Genomic DNA, 16927 nt, shown 5'->3' on the forward strand with positions numbered 1-16927 from the left:
CTTTGTGATTTCGTATTCGAACCACGTCTAGAAGCACTTTGCGAGTCCCAAGGATAATATACTTATGCACTTGATGGATTTCTCTTTAACTCTGAAGATACGGTAGAACACCCTAAAAGCGGCACAATTTAGAGCTTAATTACACGTTTGTGGCCAATGTGCCTCAAAAGTCATGAACCACAAATTAGAAAAGGTTTGGCTGCTCACTATAATTTGAGCGATAATTAACTAAACAACAGTTCCACACAGAAACTAACTCTGCCAAGCAAAGGCGAAGTAAATTAACTTCACAGACAACCTATTAGGTTAACCTAACAGAGTTTAATTAATTGTTGATTACTAATACAAATTATTCACACTACTCATTTTGAGGGCATTTAAAGTGTAATGGGCTCGGTTTGTACACGTTTGAATATGTTGGGTTAAGTAATAAAATATCCATGGCATGAAGAAAATGAAAAAAGTTGCTTAGACAACCAAGTAATATGCAGGTATATACAGCACTCGACTTCAAAAAGAAATACTCCTACCTACAAGCATAATATTCTGTACTTGTGACTAATTAACATTTCTACAACAAAATAATGACGACAATGACACCCTCATCCAATAACAGACCAAAAATAGCAAAAATAGCCGCCCAAATACCTGCTCAAGTTCGCGAATTCAGTCACGGAAATAAAATGTAATTCGGCTAACCACCTCTAGAGGGCAGAAGAATACTTAAGATATTTTGTCACTGGATTGCATGGAGCCATGAAACGGTACAAGTCCGCCACGTAGTGGACAAAACTTCTTCGTGCAAGTATTCGTTCTTATTTAAATCGACCAAAACAAGTTAAGATCTCCAGACTCAAAGAAAGAAGTTAACTTAAGTCCACCTTCTGTCTCCTGTGACGTGGCCCAAATATGGAGCGGACAACAAGTGCAAACAGGTGAGCTTCATTTGCTAATTGCTTCACGCCCAATAAAGAATGGCAGAATCTTTCCAAAACAACGTGTGAAACAATTGTGCAAGAAAAACAACAACAAGAAAAAATGTCGAATGATATTTCAAAGAAGAGGGTGAAGAATTCCGGAGAGAAAAGGGCCAAGAAAAAGGTCAAACGAAAAGAGACGTACGCCATGTACATCTATAAAGTTTTGAAACAGGTGGGCAACAACTTTCACTTCTGCTTTTTTAACATTTGTGTTCACCTCACTTCCGTTTTGTTGGTTTTTTTCAGCTTTGCTAACTTCCCACGCGTGGGGAAAAATATCAGTAATATATTGTTCACAAAATGGTACCATTTGGTTCTTGTATTGCATCATTTGACCAATTGAAACCCATGAAAAGTAATTGAACATGTTATTGTTTTATTTAGTGCATGTTTAATAATAAATTTTTTAATAGTCTTTCATTTTAGAACAAATGTTTTTTGTTTTCTACACAAATGATGGATGGACGGACATCTACTTAAAACATATTTGGCTCTGAACAAAGTAGTAAGCCGAAGTATCCATTACGAATGATGCAGAGGCTCTATTATTATTAATAATTATCATAAGCCACTGGAACATTATGCTCAGTATCAGGGTTAACCTGTTGCTTAAATATAGGAGAAAAAAAGTACTGTACTTAAAACGATTCAATTACAATATACAATGCACTACCTTTATGTTGAAAATAAAAAGAAACTAAGATTAAATGTATGTACTGAAACTAATTGGAAAATAAAAAGTCCACTAGAGGGCGCACGTGTACCATACCACTTTTTACTGCGCTTTTTAAACGGTGGAAGCTGCCTCAGTTGTCAGTAGAAAGACTGCATTTAACTAAATAAGGAGGAGGTGGGGGGGGACAAATGTTTTTTTTTAAATCATTTATATTATGTACCAATGCCAACTGTTTTAATAGTAAAAAAAAAAAAACAAATGCAGTAGGCTAAAAAAAGCACAAACGTTATTAGTGTTATGAAATAAATCCTCCAAATAAGCGATTTGCATATGGCTACGACCAACACAACTCAAGACAACTTCATTTAAAGCACTTTTATAAACATGTCATACATTTCTATTTTGTTTAGGTTCACCCGGACACGGGCATTTCCAGCCGGGCCATGAGCATCATGAATTCGTTCGTCAACGACCTGTTCGAGAGGATCGCCACCGAGGCGTCGCGCCTGGCCCAGTACAACAAGCGCGCCACCATCACCAGCCGCGAGGTCCAGACCGCCGTTCGGCTGCTGCTGCCCGGCGAACTCGCCAAGCACGCCGTGTCCGAGGGCACCAAGGCGGTTACCAAGTACACCAGCTCCAAGTGAGCAGCTACTGAATAAAAATAATAAAATAATGAAGTGACCCTGGCCTCAATCGAATGGCGTCATCTTTGACTCGGCAACACTGCTACTCATTTACCACAAGATGGCGTCGTTACGCAGTTCTTTTTGTTTCAGTATTAACACGTAAAAAAAAATCTGTTTCAATTAAAAAAGAAAAAAGTCGTGGGACCTCACCAGAGATGACGAAAGCCGGAATGAAAATAATGCAGTTTGCTTAAAGGGAAGCATGATTGACGTTAACATTGCCACTTATACGTTACTACTCTTGACCACTTCAACGTGTGAAAGTATAAAAGCGTTCGAAACAATAGTTTGGATTTATGTGATCACCTCCACAAAAATAAAAAAAAATACCCTTCCAATTGATACTCCACTTGCACAGGCTGAAGCGGACAAGCGCAAGAATGTGCACACGAATCCTGACTGCGTTTTTTTTTTTCCAGACAAGACAGCGGCCAGCAGGCAGGCATGGATGTTTTTCCTGAGCAAAAATATATCAACTGAGCTTGTTAGTGAAAAATGAGCCATCTTGGGGAGACTGATACTTTTTTGAAAATTTTGGTCTTTAAATAATTATACGACATTTAATTTTTTTTTTTTGTGTAATTTGAGCGGTTTCTGGAGTAATCTGCATAACATGTAGGGAACGGACAAAGTTATTGTTAAACAAAATGGGTCCGGGATTAATTTCTGTTGAGTTGCTCTCATTGCTGAAGATTCATTTTGCATTCGTTATCGTTCAATTAAGTGCAATTGTGCAAAACATTATACCAACCGGATATATTTTTGTAAGTTCTGTTTGGAACCATATTTCAAATATTGTTTTTTGATCGGAACAAGTTTGGGCATCTCTGACATATCGGCTTACGATGTCTACCAGCGATATACGTAAAGCATTCAAACACGTTTCTAAGTATTCTTCTTGAGGGTCTTGTGCGATATCTGAGGCCAGCAACTTTGTTGATGATTGTAATGGAAATGAAAGTTTTGGTATTTCACACCATTCCACGACTTCCCAACATCGCGCCCACGCGTAGTGCTAGTCAATACGCTGGCCGTCTCCGTTAAGCACGCAGCTATGAAAGATATTCCGGATGGGTGCATTAGTGAGTGATGCACCGCCTGGGCTGGCTTGCCTTGTTTTTGTGTTGCGAGCACATCATTAGAAAATGTTCCACTTGGCAGGGAAGCACGTATTAACCGCTAGCACAATGAAATGAGGTTGTGATCGATGGTTAAAGTTATCCAAGACTATTATGCTGAAATATGAACCTCCCTATTGTCACCGTGAAGCAGCGAGCTATTTGCATGTTGATCAGTGCATCGAGAGACAATTGGAATCCGCGTCGCAATGTGTGGAGTGAGGCCCGACGCTCCAACAATATAGAAATGTAATCACACCAGTGCAGAGTAGTTCCGAGCTGCGGTTTAATTTAATGCTCTATAAATTCATTTGGGTTCTCCAGCAACATGTCAAGCATCCTAAGTAGACATCGGGTACTTTTGCATTCGGCCACGTTGGCGGCTTTCATGGAGTTATGCGGCCATAGGAACCATTATTGATCGCAATCAATAATGACGATAAGTCATTTGAAACTCGTCATTTAGAGTTGATTCGATTGTGCGCGATATAAATCCGTTATTCTTGACAATCTCTGATTTGTTTGAATTTCAAAATGATTTTCCCTTGAGAAAAAATGAAAATTAAATTAATTGGATCCAAAGTCAAATTGTCGCCATCATAAAACCTTTGTCAAGCAATGGAAGTTCAGCGTACAAACTGGTGTGGAAATTGGATACGTAGTTAAGATTTTTAAAAGGGGAAGGGAACGTTTCTTTGCAACAATATTTTCCATGCAGGCCCACTAGTCTAAATATAAAATTCAAATGAATATTGCCTTTGCGGAATATGAGTTAACAACTGCAATATTAATCAGAATGCCATATTTGAACTAGCCAAGGTGCATAGAACATTTTATTGCAAAAAAAAGAAAATGGGGGGTTGCCTTCCCCTTTAAATGTGAGTTAATATGTCAAAACAAAATAGTATACATTTTCTCTAACTTTAAATCTGAAATGTGTGACGCAAAAAAAAAAAATGGCAAATGACGACTACTCTAGCGGCTAATTCTTAAAATAAATGTTAATGAAATATTTTGAGTTATTCATCACGTTAAATTACTTAGCTAATGTCGAGAAAACGTCAAGCCCTGCTTAACAGGACACTTTCCTGGTGTGATCGATGAGTTCTTCTTCCCAAATTCCCGATGGCCACCACGCCGCCGACAACATATCATGAACAAGTCATTTTTGTTAACAGCTGAACATTCGTAATTTAACACAGATTACTTTCAAGGAAGGAAAGAAAGAAACAACTTTTTTTTGTTTGTTTGTTTCATTCAGAAAATATTTTTATGAACAAGGCCAGCGGGCCGAGCTCGGAAGGCTACCCAGAACTGAGCGTCAAAAAAAGGGTCAAGTGCCCAGCTCTGCTCAACTCATATCATGAAACCTGACAAAGAAAAGCGACCTTATCATGGCCAATTCCGCCTTAAACCAACAACAAATGAAATTGCAAATCCATTAGCATGTGATATTACTCTAATTACATTTCATCACGCTCACAGTATATGAAATGACTCGACAGTGTGGCAGGAGGGCTGCGGTTAAATCTTCCTCCGTATGTGTGCCCCAGCACTCCAAACGGCATTAAGAGGCACATAATCAGAGGGAACTAATTGCCAATGATTGCATCAATGAAGTGGCTCGCTTTCATCAGGACTCGCCACCTCGGGAGAAGGAAGGCGCTTGACCGCAAAGAAGAAGACCCATGATGCTATACTGCTTGTGCCGGCTAATGTAAAGAAACGGAATACGTCCACAGGGGGGGGGGGGGGGGGGGGCATGTTATTGATGTTATTTTTTTTTTTTATATCATCAGAGTTGCTTTGACTTCACAGACAAAAAAAAAATAATTCACACCAAGGCCAACCATTTGAGAAATGAATCGATTGAAGTCTCCGTCTTTTTTCCGCCCATTAGTAAGTGTTTAGTTCAGCGTTTTAAATAATTGTGTTACAAGGAATGATATTTAAAATACATTTGGGAGCCAATGAGGCGGGAAAGTGCCTACATGTTTTGCTGATGACACCCGGGCCATTTGGAAGACATCAAAGTAGAGAGGAGGTAGCCTCCGTGCATATTATAAACTCATTATGTGTATCATTTAAAAGGATGTACTCCAGCCACAGAAAACAATATTCCTAGTCTCGGGTAATGTGTGTTCTCCAACTTGAAACTGGCGCTCGCCTCCCGTTGAATGCGGCATCCATTACCAAACTGTAACATAAAATAAATGACCTCCATTTCAAAAGCAGGAAGTGTCGTTAAGGTATAGACGCCACGCGGCTAGCTTGGCGTTTGGTGTCTTCAAATGGATACGGTATCACGTCGAATTTCTCAACTAAATTTCCCATCGACGTCAATTACCGACCAAAAAAAACCCTAAAAGCTTTCTTGACTGTAAAAACTGTATTTTTAATAGCGTTAAAAAAAAACGTCGCTTTCCTAAAAGCTTTCTTGACTGTAAAAACGCTATTTTTAATAGCGTTAGCATCGTCAAGTGTCATGCGTACACTGTAAGCAGCGGTTATCTTTAAAAACTCTCTCTTTACTTTTTATAATTCAGTGTAGTAAACTGAAAATCTGTATTAGTCGACGAAATTTACGAAAACTAAGCTAAGCCTTTTTTGGGGGAGTTTCCGGCGACAAAAACTAGTCTAAAACCTTTTGGCGTTTTTGTCGACTAAAACTATCACAAATTGGAATGACTTCATGTGACAAAAACTAAGAAGCATTTTCGTCCAAAAAACTAAGACTAAATCTAAAATGCCTGCCAAAAACAACACTGGCCTCCCGTCATTTTATTTTTATTTTATTTATTTTTTTGGGCGCCCGACTTTGCATTAATACATTTGAGCCACTTGGCTACAAGCACGCATATCACCACAACGCCGTGGAAATACTGGCCCATCATTCAAAAAGAGATATTAGCCGGGTGCCTGGTGAGTAGGCTCTAAAAGGCTTAATTATGCGTCGTCCCTCCTCCATCAGAACACTTCACGTGGGGCAGATGCACAGCGGTGGCGAGTCATTCAGCCTAATGCGCCGATGCGGGGAGTCGTGTGGATACATAAAAGCCATTAAGACTCGTGAAAAACACGGAGGAACGGAAAGATATTTTACAAACATCGCATAAACGGGCACGCTGCTAAAGGAGCAGTTGTCTTCGTCGAAAGAAGAGTGCACTCGGGATGATAATCAAACCAAATTTGAGCGTTTTTTTTTTTTCCTCACTCCCGATGAAAGTCAGTAAAGGCCAGATTGGTGGACCGCTTTTGGTCTTTGAGTGCGACGCGAAATGGAGCGCTAGCCAAGAAGGACCAGGACCAGGAGCAGATGGATGCAGTGTTTCGATAACCTCACCTCATCAGAGAAAAAAAAAATACATTTAATTTGAAATGAAAGTGAACAAAAGCATAACAACAAAATTTATGTATTTGACACAAAACCACATTATTTTAAAAATAAAACATTAACAAGTGTTATTCATTTAATTTTTTTAAAGTTTGGCGGGCCGGATTAAAACGTTTAACGGGCCGCATGTGGCCCCCGGGCCGTAGTTTTCCCACGCCTATTCTGACTCATGAGTAGCACACCAGCGAAAATATTTATTTCTTATTTTTAGTAGTCCGGATGGCAGTCAAACAGCAAAACGTGACCGCCGTCTCTGCGCTGGCTAAAGGCCCGATTTGACTCCACGTGAGACGAAAATAGCGTGGCGTCGTTCTGCGGGAGGGGGCTTCATACCAAATATCAAAACAAGCAGCACCGAGCAGCTGCTCGGCAAACTGTTGACATCTTTCCTGCGTGAGACACTTTGCTTTCGCTTTGACTCCACCTGACCCCGTTCACTTTTTCTGCGAGCCAACGCCGTCCGGCATGTCGCGAGGCAGCTTCGTCTTCACGTCCAATGCTTTACGCTCGCTCCAACTGGACGAGGACATGCTGGAGAGACACAAACTCAAGCGCCGCTTGGCCTCCCATCATCTGCTGAGTTACGCTCTGAAGAAGGAGGCCTGGGACAGGACGCCGTTGAGGTCCGGCGTCGCGCCGAAGCCGGCTATGTGCCGGGACGTGGTGATCCAAAACGCTCTGTACACAGGCGACCCGGAGGCGGTGCGGCGCCTCTTTCCTCAAGGATCCACCGCCAGCCTCATCATCGAGCCGCTGGGTGGGGAGATGCGCTGGGTCGCCCGGGGGGAGGGTAAGAGACGACATCTGTCATCATTAGGATTTCATTTCGGAATTCGGCACGCGGTAGGTGGTCGCCTAATTTATGAGGATTGTGGAGTTTTTAATCGAGAGAGACCCTCATTGAATGGGGGCATGTCGTTGACTGGTTCTCAACAATCGACTGTGATAGTATGCAAATCGTGAGCGGCGTGGCGGCTCCGCAACTCAACATGATGTGCTGTTTAAACACAGAAATGCATTATTTTTAGAAACGGATCACGAGGAACACGGTGAGAAACGTGTCAGCCATATAATCCGGTATCTGTCCTGACGCAGTTACGAGCGTTACTTCATTAGACTGAAGCCCACCTTACAGTTTCTAGGTCAAAAATGATCATTTCAGAGTAGTTCTACCCTTTGACCATTTGCCGCTGAGAAACGAAACCCAAGACTGTCCCGAATCTCCTCTGGCATCGTTCACTGGGTCATATGACATGACCTCCTGAAATAGCCTCGCCTGCGCAGACAACACGCCTAACCACGTTGATCCGGACGGAACAAGTACTCGTCGTGATCCAGTTAGGCAGAAGCAATGGCTTTCGTGGCGCCAAAAGTGAAGCGACAAGAGCCAAAGACGTTCCGCCACGACGTGATTGCCACAGCCAAGGCCACGGGTTGCGTATTGCGCTTTTGGAATTCGCTGCTTGTGGGGGACGTGCCGACGCTGGTCAGCATAATGGACGATGACGAATACGTCGGGCTGATTGACGCCACTTATGATACTAGCAACATGGACGAGTGGACCGACTTCAGATTTAATTACAGAAGCTTGAGTAGGTTCTTCGAACGGTTACGAGGACTGCCGTCGGAAGGGCTAGGTTGTTTTTTTGGGGGGAGGGTGAGCGGTCGAACCATGAATCTGATTGCCGTTCTGTCTCTCGGCAGGGCTTTGGTCGCTGACGTACGAGCAGGAGCTGACAACGCCGCTTCACATCACGGCTGGACGAGGCTTCACCGAGTGTCTGAAACACCTTCTGCAACGAGGAGCAAGTGTGGACCTGGCGCCAGGTGGCATCACCGCCTTGCACGAGTCCTGTGCCCGCTCCCAGCCCGAGTGCACCAGACTGCTTCTGGTCCACGGTGCCAACGCCAACGCCGTCTCAGAGGATGGCCGGATGCCTTTGCACTTGTGCGCAAACCCAGAGTCCTTTGAGTGAGTATTCGGTCGAGGAGGGGTCTTCAATCCTGTTCCTCGAGGGGCGATGTCCTGTCTGTTTTCCATCTCTCCACCTGATTCGAATGATCAGGATCGTTATGTAGTTTCGGCAGAGCTTGAATATCCGATTGTTTGAATCCGGCGGAGAGATGGAAAACAGGCAGGAGATCGGCCCTCGAGGAACAGGATTGTATAACACCGCCCTTCATCTTGCTAGCTGCCTATGCTATCGCTAACAGCAAACAGCGAAAGTTGAACCATTTCATCCCTATCGCAATTTTCCCGCTCCTCCGTACGTTCATCTGCAGATGCGCCAAGTACCTCCTCCAGTACGGCGCAGCCATCAACGGCCGCACGGCGGATGAAGACGACACTCCCTTGCACGTGGCGGCTCGGAACGGTCTGACGGATCACGTGGAACTCTACTTGCGCTACGGCGCCGCCGCCGACAAAAAGAACGACGAAGGCCTCACGCCCCTCAACGCCGCCTGCTCCCAGCCGCAGGAGCTGCAAGACCTCCGGCGCTACTTCAACTCGTGCCAGATTCTGATGAAGGCGGGGGCCGACATCCTCACGACGGACCAGGACAAACACACACCCCTGCACATGGCGTGCAAGAATGTCAACGCGGACTTGGTGGAGCTTTTGTTGGCCAACGGGGCCAACGTCAACGAAATGGACTACGGCGGCGAAGCCCCCATGCACAACATCCTCAAGGTGGTTTGCTACAAGCTGGCCCATAGTCCAGAGAGGGTTGTCCGTGCCCTGCTCAACTACGGCTCCATCCGGGTGTGGCCCGGAGCGCTTCCCAAGGTAGAAAAACTGCTTTCAAAGTTTTTGGGGTTCGGTTTATGCAACTTTTGTTGCGTTTCTGTTGGAAAAGGTCCCGAAATGGTCCTATTCGTCAGTTGTGGGTGTGTTCTTGGAGCTCATTTGCTACAACGGTGACGATGTTAGCTAAATTGCTATCAATAAAAAACTACCACCGCTAAAACCAAAAAGTGGCGGACAGTCAAGGCTTTTCCAGGTCTTCTCTGCTGGCCTAACAAAATCAAGAAATCATCATCATATTCTTCATATTGATGTCATATTATATCCTGGTGTTGAATTTTTAGGTCACAGTTTTCATCCAATAAGAATTCAGCGAGCTCGTGTTGCCAGGCAGATTTCATAATTCCAGTAGGAGGCACTATTCGTCCTAAGTCCAAACTCACTGAAGGCGTACGTGTGAAATGCACGGCCCACCACTGACTTGTTGTAATATCCCCAATCAACACTAGATGGCAGATATGTCATGCTTACGCTCTCTTTTATACGACTGCCCTCTTATAAAACATGAGAAAAGCTAATATTTTTGGGGTTGGATTTGGACAAACAGAGCATATCAAGAACATGACGATCCTTGTTCGGATATTCCCGTTCTAGTTTTGACAGCAACTTCGAGTCGATGATTAGCCGATTGCTAATTAGCCATCAAGCTGTCTAATTTTGCATCATTAGCGAGCGCTGCACTTTTACCACCTTGACTTGGTCTCATTTCCAAGACCTCTCACCTCCCCGGTCCTTCCCTTCCCGTTCCCCGACACAACGCGCAGCGTTGCTCTCGCCGCGGGAAGCAGACTCACAACTACGATTGCACCCACGTGCCTCCGACAAAACGCCTGCTTCCTAATTAGGCAAGTGTTAATAGGAGATTAATTAGCACTAATTGCATAATTTCCAGTTAGACCCCCGGAGGGAGCCCCAATCTGTTCATTTCACAAGTGTTTAATTACTTTATTTCTTTTGATTCTATGGCGCCGGCTCGAAAACTCCAGAAAATGGCAATAGTTGGAATCCTGTTGCGTTTCTCCGTGTTGCTTTTCAGGTTCTGAGGCACTGCTCGCAATCTCCACGCACCATCGAAGTGCTGCTCAACGCCTACAGTCACCTCAAAGTCACCGACACCTGGGTCGAGTCTGTACCCCCCGAAGTCTTTGAGGCAAGTTTGCCAGTGGGCGGAACTGGAGGAAACTCTCGCTTTTCTACTCAAATTTGTTCTCGTATTTGAACGATTCTTAACATCTTAATTCATTTTCAAAAGGCACGATGAGGACAAAAACGTGTGCGCGCTTATTGCTTGTGTAGTCAAGTGTACTTGAGCTAACACGATGCACCAGTGGTCCTCAACCAGCGGCCCACGGCCCGGTTGCAGTCCGCAAGCCACTTTGGGCTGGGCCGCACTGATGGAAAAAAAAAAAAAAAAATCATCCAGTACTTGTGGTTGATTTTTTATTTGAGGCTAACAATTTTCTTATTTTGAAAAGTGTCTGTCTTTTCTCCTCCGTTACATCCATCTATGATGGACTCGTGACTATTGGCGCATCAAACTATTCAAACCCGCAACATAAATTGATATTTGTCAGTCACAATCCGGGACTCGTCTGACCACGGTGTTGTCCACTCACAAAAGTGTTTGCAGTCGGACATATTAAATAGGTTTGACGTTTACGATCGGTGGTGATAATCACTCAGGATAACCTTGCATACTTTTATCGAAAGGGACGACGGAACGGTCAAATGAGGGCCGGTTATCAGTACAGGTGTATCTGGCATTTTAATCTGAAATGTTACGTTCAAAAATATCACTTAAGCGCAATGCTGACTGGCCACTTTTTAACTTGTATTTTTTATTATTTATTATTTTTGCATGTCTTCCCAACCAGGAGCACCAAGAGTTCTACGAGTCTGTCTTCTCCCTGGCACGGACTCCTCGTTGCCTGCAGCACTTGACACGCTGCAAGCTGAGAGTCTTCATGGAGGGGAGACTCAACAAAGTGGTCCCAAAACTCCAGCTGCCAACTTTTATCAAGAACTACTTGCTTTTGGATTACAGAGGTTATATCCACTAATTCAGCACTTTTTTTTTTATTTTATTTTTTTTAAATAAGTCTCGATGAAGAGTTTGCTGCTGCTAGAGATCAATATTGCAAGAGTTTGATTGGTCTTGACTTCAAATTGAAAGCATGCGTCATTTTGTACCACGAGAGGGCGCTAGAGACTTGATGTGATGAACTATTGCCGAGTTTCCGTCAAACGTCCTGGCTTCTACATTAATCGCAGTTTACCTTCGCTCTTGATGACTTTTTCTATTTATTTTTTTTTACGTGTAAATGTTCTGAATTTGATGTGAATGTTCACTGTGTGTCCCACTTTGCCAAATTCCAAGCATTTAACAGGAAGCTTTTATCTGGAATAAACTTCAAATGGAGGAACGTGCAAATTAATTAGACATTAGGAAGTTTTTCTTTTTTCGTGTGTTTTCTCCTGGACAAAAAACTTTGATTTTTTTTTAATCATAATTCAGAGCAAACTTGTGCGAATTCTCACTACATATTTTTTTTCACAGAATTGGAACGTTTTTGAAGCTCAACATATTTGAATCAAAATGAGGAAAACACAATTCAGGTGTCTCTTCATAAATGAAGGAATAACGTGGAATAATTTAAGTAGTTTCTTTCAAAAAGTGAAACTAATGACTAACACTCAAAATGTTTTGAGATACTGAGTTATTGTTTTTTAATTCATTGTAAGCTACAGACAGCATATTAAAATTAATCAAATCAAATCTTGCATTAGTTGCGTATGAGTTCACTTTTTGACTTGAACGACTGAAATATTTTCAGATTTTTTCGATGATGGAGTAATTTTTTAGATGCATCTTTATTTTAAAAATTACGTTTGAACAATCTTTATGTACATTTTATTTTATAATAATGAAAACATTTATTTTATTTTCCGATTCCTCTCCACAACACACCTTAGCCGAAAGACACACACATTTTTTTAAACATATCATTTGAAATTTAATTTGATGCATATGAAATTATAGTCACAAAATAATAATGAACATTTTAAGATATGTATTTTAAATTATCATTGTTGTTGGTAGTGGTACTCTGAAAAAAGAAACAGCGCATTGAATTTACTCAATTTGATTTCGTCAGGTGGTTCCGCCAAATAAAATGATCTGGTTCTGAATCTATAGATTCTTTTAAATAGCCCACTTTAAAAGAAATATCTGTATCCGGCTGATTATATTTCGTGTCACCATGCACTTGACAAAATAAAACTGAACAAATTCAACAAAAACTTTTTTTTTCAGTGTAATGCGTCAATTACAATTGAAATGATTATATAAACAATTACAAATAGATTTACCTATTTATAACAGGCAAATCACGAGGCAGCAACGACGCAAATGTGTTTTGGACCCACTAACTAGTGGACCTATTTTCATGAAAATCAAAGTCCAATTGAGGGCATGCCTGCATGCACGCTCAGCGATGTTCTCGGTGCAATTATGAGCAAGAGGCTGGCCGGGGCCCTCCGCTGCTAATCAGGCTGGACTGTGATCTGATGCTGCTGTCGCGCAAGCGTGCAATCAGAAGAGCGCTTGGAGAGCTCGGCCACCCGGGACTCAATGGGGGCTAATCATCATCGCCATCATCATCATCATCATCATCATCAGCTCCCATGCATGGCCATTTACAAGATGACATTATTATTGCCTCAAGACCAAAGATGCTTTAAGTTTGCCTTCGTACAGCAAATAAAAAGGTCGCATCTTCGGTTAATTTACAAACATACAGAAGCGCACCCCCCCCCTCCTCTCGCCTCAACTTCAAACTAATTTGACTTTAGCCATGTTGCAAACCCACGCCGCAGTTGACCTCGCCCATGCACGCCTTTTATCAGAATCTAATTTTCCCAAAGTATCTCTCTCCGGGGAACAATTGTTGCAGCACTTCTTTATCCGGGGCCAAACACATTGTTCGGAGGGGCGCCGGAGAATAGGCCAAGAGAGCCGGGGAGGGAGAGAGAGGGGGGGGGACATCTGCCTCTCCTCCCCTCCAGACTCTAAGCGAGTGGGGGGGGGGGGGGGCACAAAAGGCTTGGTTGTTTTGAATCCACAGTAATTGCTAATCATCAATCAAAATTAATAATAGCTGATTGGCTTGGTGTGGTCGACGGTGATAGAAGGGGAAGGACTTGGTTGGGGTGGGGTGGGAGGTGGGAGGGGGTTTTTAGGGGCGGGGGTCCCTACTGGGAAACGACCGCCTCTCAGGACGGCCAAAAAGTCAGAGGCTGAATAAGGAAATGAAGCGTAATTTGAGGAAGATGGATGAGCCCCCAGGGACCAGCACCCCCCCCCCCCCTGCACCCACCACCCCTCCCCTTTTCACATGATAACCAATGCGCTCGCTCTCGCCCTCCCTCGCTCGCTCACATCACAGAGGGAGGAGTTGCCAAAGAGCTCTAGAGTCCAGGCAGCGTGTGTTGATGTGACAAATAAGACGAGCGCAAAGGGGGGGAAACACAAGCGGATCGCGCAAAAAACGTCCTTCGAGTTCCACTTCCGGGGATGCGGCTCAGGATCTACTCGCGAAAAGTTTGACAATTTTGGGGGTGGGGGGGAGTTTGCATGCAAAGATGCAGAGACCAGGAGGGCAAGGGACTGCCTTTTCCATCGATTCCCTCATCGGGACACCCCAGCCCAGACCGGGACACCTGCTCTACACGGGCTACCCCATGTTCATGCCTTACAGACCTCTGGTCATCCCGCAGGCCTTGTCGCACTCGCCTCTCTCCTCCGGGATTCCGCCACTGGCGCCGTTGGCGTCCTTCGCGGGCCGCCTCACCAACACTTTCTGCGCCAGTTTGGGCCAAGGCGTGCCGTCCATGGTGGCGCTCACCACCACCATGCCCAACTTCTCCGACCCGCCGGACACTTTCTACCCGCCCCAGGAGCTGCCGGGCCCGCGTCTGAGCGCGGCCGAGCCCGGCTCGAGGAGGCAGGAGAGCCCGCACTCAGACGAGCTGCACGGCCGGGAGAAAAGCTCAGAGTTGCTGAACTTCTCGGAAAGTTTTCAGACGATATCAGGTGAATATTTGTCTTCGACATACGAGTGGCAGAACTGGAAGAATTTTCAGGAAGATAACGTGTGTTGCTGTTTCGTCATATTAATCGGAAATGCATTTTCGCTACATAAAAATAGATCAATAAAACGCGTTGGCCTGAGTTCTCAAATTCTGTCAAGGTTTGAATTTAAAAGCGCAACATGAACACTTCTGATTTGCAGTGATGCAAGTTGTGCGTAAAAACGCAACACGTGCGCGTAAAAGTCATTGTGCGCAATGTTAATGACAATATTTTTTTTTTGTTTAATATTTTACGACAGATTCCTCATCTTAAATGACTACAACTCACGAAATGACTTTTGCTTGTGCGCGTTATTTTGGGAATAAATACATTTTATGAATCTCTATTTTTATACACTAAAAAATAATAAATAAAATATTTGCTTGGTTTAATTTGATCCAACTTTCTTTACCCCCCCTACAAAACACGAAAAAAGGGCTGTCTTGATACAAACCAACCCAAAGTTGGTCCGCCTTTTTTTTTAAATTTTAACAAAATTGGAATATTTACGCCCAATCCGTTTTAAAGACGCATTTTTCTTTTATCAACGTGAATTTCCTCCACGTCGTTTCACGCTTTCCCTTTCCTCTCGCCAATTGTCTTTAAAGGCGAGACCAAGCTGTACAGTTCCGACGACGAGAAAGCGGACCTGAAGTCCGCCGAGGCCGCGTGCAGCGACCGGGACGACAGCTCCGCGGACAGCGAGAACGAGAGCTTCTCGGACGGCAACACGTGCGGCCCGCTGTCGCAGAAAGGCAAGCTGAAACTCGGGCCCCACGACGCCCTGCCGCCCGGCGCCTCCTCGGCGGGCAAGAGCCGCCGGAGACGAACGGCGTTCACCAGCGAGCAGCTGCTCGAACTGGAGAAGGAGTTCCACTGCAAAAAGTACCTTTCGCTGACCGAGCGCTCGCAGATCGCGCATGCGCTCAAGCTGAGCGAGGTCCAGGTGAAGATCTGGTTCCAGAACCGCCGCGCCAAGTGGAAACGCATCAAGGCCGGCAACGTCAACAACCGATCGGGGGAGCCCGTGAGGAACCCCAAAATCGTGGTGCCCATCCCGGTGCACGTCAACAGGTTCGCGGTGAGGAGCCAGCACCAGCAGATCGAACAAGGAACGCGACCGTGAGCGCAGTGACGTCATTAAATGAAAAAGAAACACTTACGAGGCTCCAGCACGAAGCACAAACTAGAGGGGGGACTGGAAATATGCTGTCACTTTTATTTATTGATTTGTGAATATGTACATAGCAAACAAAACCGTACAAATGGGCACTATGAAAAAAAAATGTGTAACTTTTTCTTTTTAATATTTATATGTCAGGCCAAAACTTTCTGTTGGTTGCATGTCATTTTCTGATTTAGTGGAGAGTCTGTTTAACTTTTTTTTTTGTACAATGTGTTTGCATGTAAGAAGGTTTTGCTTTGGAAGAACCACATTGGATAGATCATGAAACAAAATTGACCAAACAAGGGACAAGTGTAAAGTCTAGTGATCTAATAAATACATTTCTTTATCAAAGTCTGATTCCACTTTGAATCTTTCACTAAGGTTAGAACACTCAGCTGATATCTGACACAAAACAAAAGGTTAAAAAGTGTTAAAAAATGCATAACAAAATAGAAAATCATTGCATCGGATACAAGTATTTCTCCATTTCGAAATAAACATGTAAAATAATTATATATATAAAAACATGGAATTTTTTTTGTTCGCCCCGAAAACCTGAACAGCAGCTAAAAATAATTAGCAAATCGATTTAGTGATCGCAGACGTAGTGATTGATTTGTTTTAAAACAATCTTGTGGACTGATGGAGCACTGACATCAACTTCTCCTTCATTCACCTTTGTGGGAAAATAAAGCCGCCCCAATAAAAAAAAAAATAGCTTAAAAAAAAATATCAAGGGTCAGTTTGATTCTTATATATATAAATAAAATGTAGTTGTTTGGGATGATTAAAAACAGAGTATGTTGGTTTAAAAAAAATACAGAAGAGGACAGCAAGAATGAAAAGCATGCATATCCCAAATCTTATCTAACCACATCCAGGAACAGGAAGGAGAAGCGGAGGGCCTTTTGGTGTTTTATGCAAATCTCACATCCTTGTGCTTTCTCTGAACGCTGGCCAGAAAA

At 43.6% G+C, this 16927-nt stretch overlaps 3 protein-coding genes across 3 annotated transcripts; all 3 read left to right on the forward strand.

Moving 5' to 3' along the window:
• Window positions 1-850: 850 nt before the first annotated feature.
• Window positions 851-2352, forward strand: h2bk1 (H2B.K variant histone 1). Its single transcript, XM_088310645.1, has 2 exons — window positions 851-1152; window positions 2067-2352. The coding sequence occupies exons 1-2, from the start codon at window positions 1039-1041 to the stop codon at window positions 2301-2303; spliced, it is 351 nt and encodes a 116-aa protein (XP_088166771.1). The 5' UTR covers window positions 851-1038; the 3' UTR covers window positions 2304-2352.
• Window positions 2353-7322: 4970 nt separating this feature from the next.
• asb10 (ankyrin repeat and SOCS box containing 10) lies at window positions 7323-11723 on the forward strand. Its single transcript, XM_088311894.1, has 5 exons — window positions 7323-7647; window positions 8562-8829; window positions 9141-9645; window positions 10700-10813; window positions 11538-11723. Exons 1-5 carry the CDS (start codon window positions 7323-7325, stop codon window positions 11721-11723), a joined length of 1398 nt encoding a protein of 465 aa, XP_088168020.1.
• Window positions 11724-14253: 2530 nt separating this feature from the next.
• Window positions 14254-16313, forward strand: gbx1 (gastrulation brain homeobox 1). Its single transcript, XM_088311468.1, has 2 exons — window positions 14254-14755; window positions 15403-16313. The coding sequence occupies exons 1-2, from the start codon at window positions 14305-14307 to the stop codon at window positions 15918-15920; spliced, it is 969 nt and encodes a 322-aa protein (XP_088167594.1). The 5' UTR covers window positions 14254-14304; the 3' UTR covers window positions 15921-16313.
• The last annotated feature ends 614 nt before the right edge of the window (window positions 16314-16927 follow it).

Source organism: Idiotropiscis lumnitzeri, chromosome 12, assembly GCF_059441095.1.
Source record: "Idiotropiscis lumnitzeri isolate Australia: NSW breed Sydney's pygmy pipehorse chromosome 12, RoL_Ilum_1.0, whole genome shotgun sequence".
Classification (NCBI taxonomy): Eukaryota; Metazoa; Chordata; class Actinopteri; order Syngnathiformes; family Syngnathidae; genus Idiotropiscis; species Idiotropiscis lumnitzeri.

What these genes read in the sequence shown, in the direction of transcription:
- h2bk1 (XM_088310645.1), top strand. Translation starts at nt 1,039, where the DNA reads ATGTCGAATGATATTTCAAAGAAGAGGGTGAAGAATTCCGGAGAGAAA. An exon ending in TCTATAAAGTTTTGAAACAG is followed by an intron (nt 1,153 to 2,066) that starts GTGGGCAACAAC and finishes TATTTTGTTTAG; the next exon opens with GTTCACCCGGACACGGGCAT.
- asb10 (XM_088311894.1), top strand. Translation starts at nt 7,323, where the DNA reads ATGTCGCGAGGCAGCTTCGTCTTCACGTCCAATGCTTTACGCTCGCTC. An exon ending in GCAAACCCAGAGTCCTTTGA is followed by an intron (nt 8,830 to 9,140) that starts GTGAGTATTCGG and finishes GTTCATCTGCAG; the next exon opens with ATGCGCCAAGTACCTCCTCC. An exon ending in TACCCCCCGAAGTCTTTGAG is followed by an intron (nt 10,814 to 11,537) that starts GCAAGTTTGCCA and finishes CTTCCCAACCAG; the next exon opens with GAGCACCAAGAGTTCTACGA.
- gbx1 (XM_088311468.1), top strand. Translation starts at nt 14,305, where the DNA reads ATGCAGAGACCAGGAGGGCAAGGGACTGCCTTTTCCATCGATTCCCTC. An exon ending in AAGTTTTCAGACGATATCAG is followed by an intron (nt 14,756 to 15,402) that starts GTGAATATTTGT and finishes TTGTCTTTAAAG; the next exon opens with GCGAGACCAAGCTGTACAGT.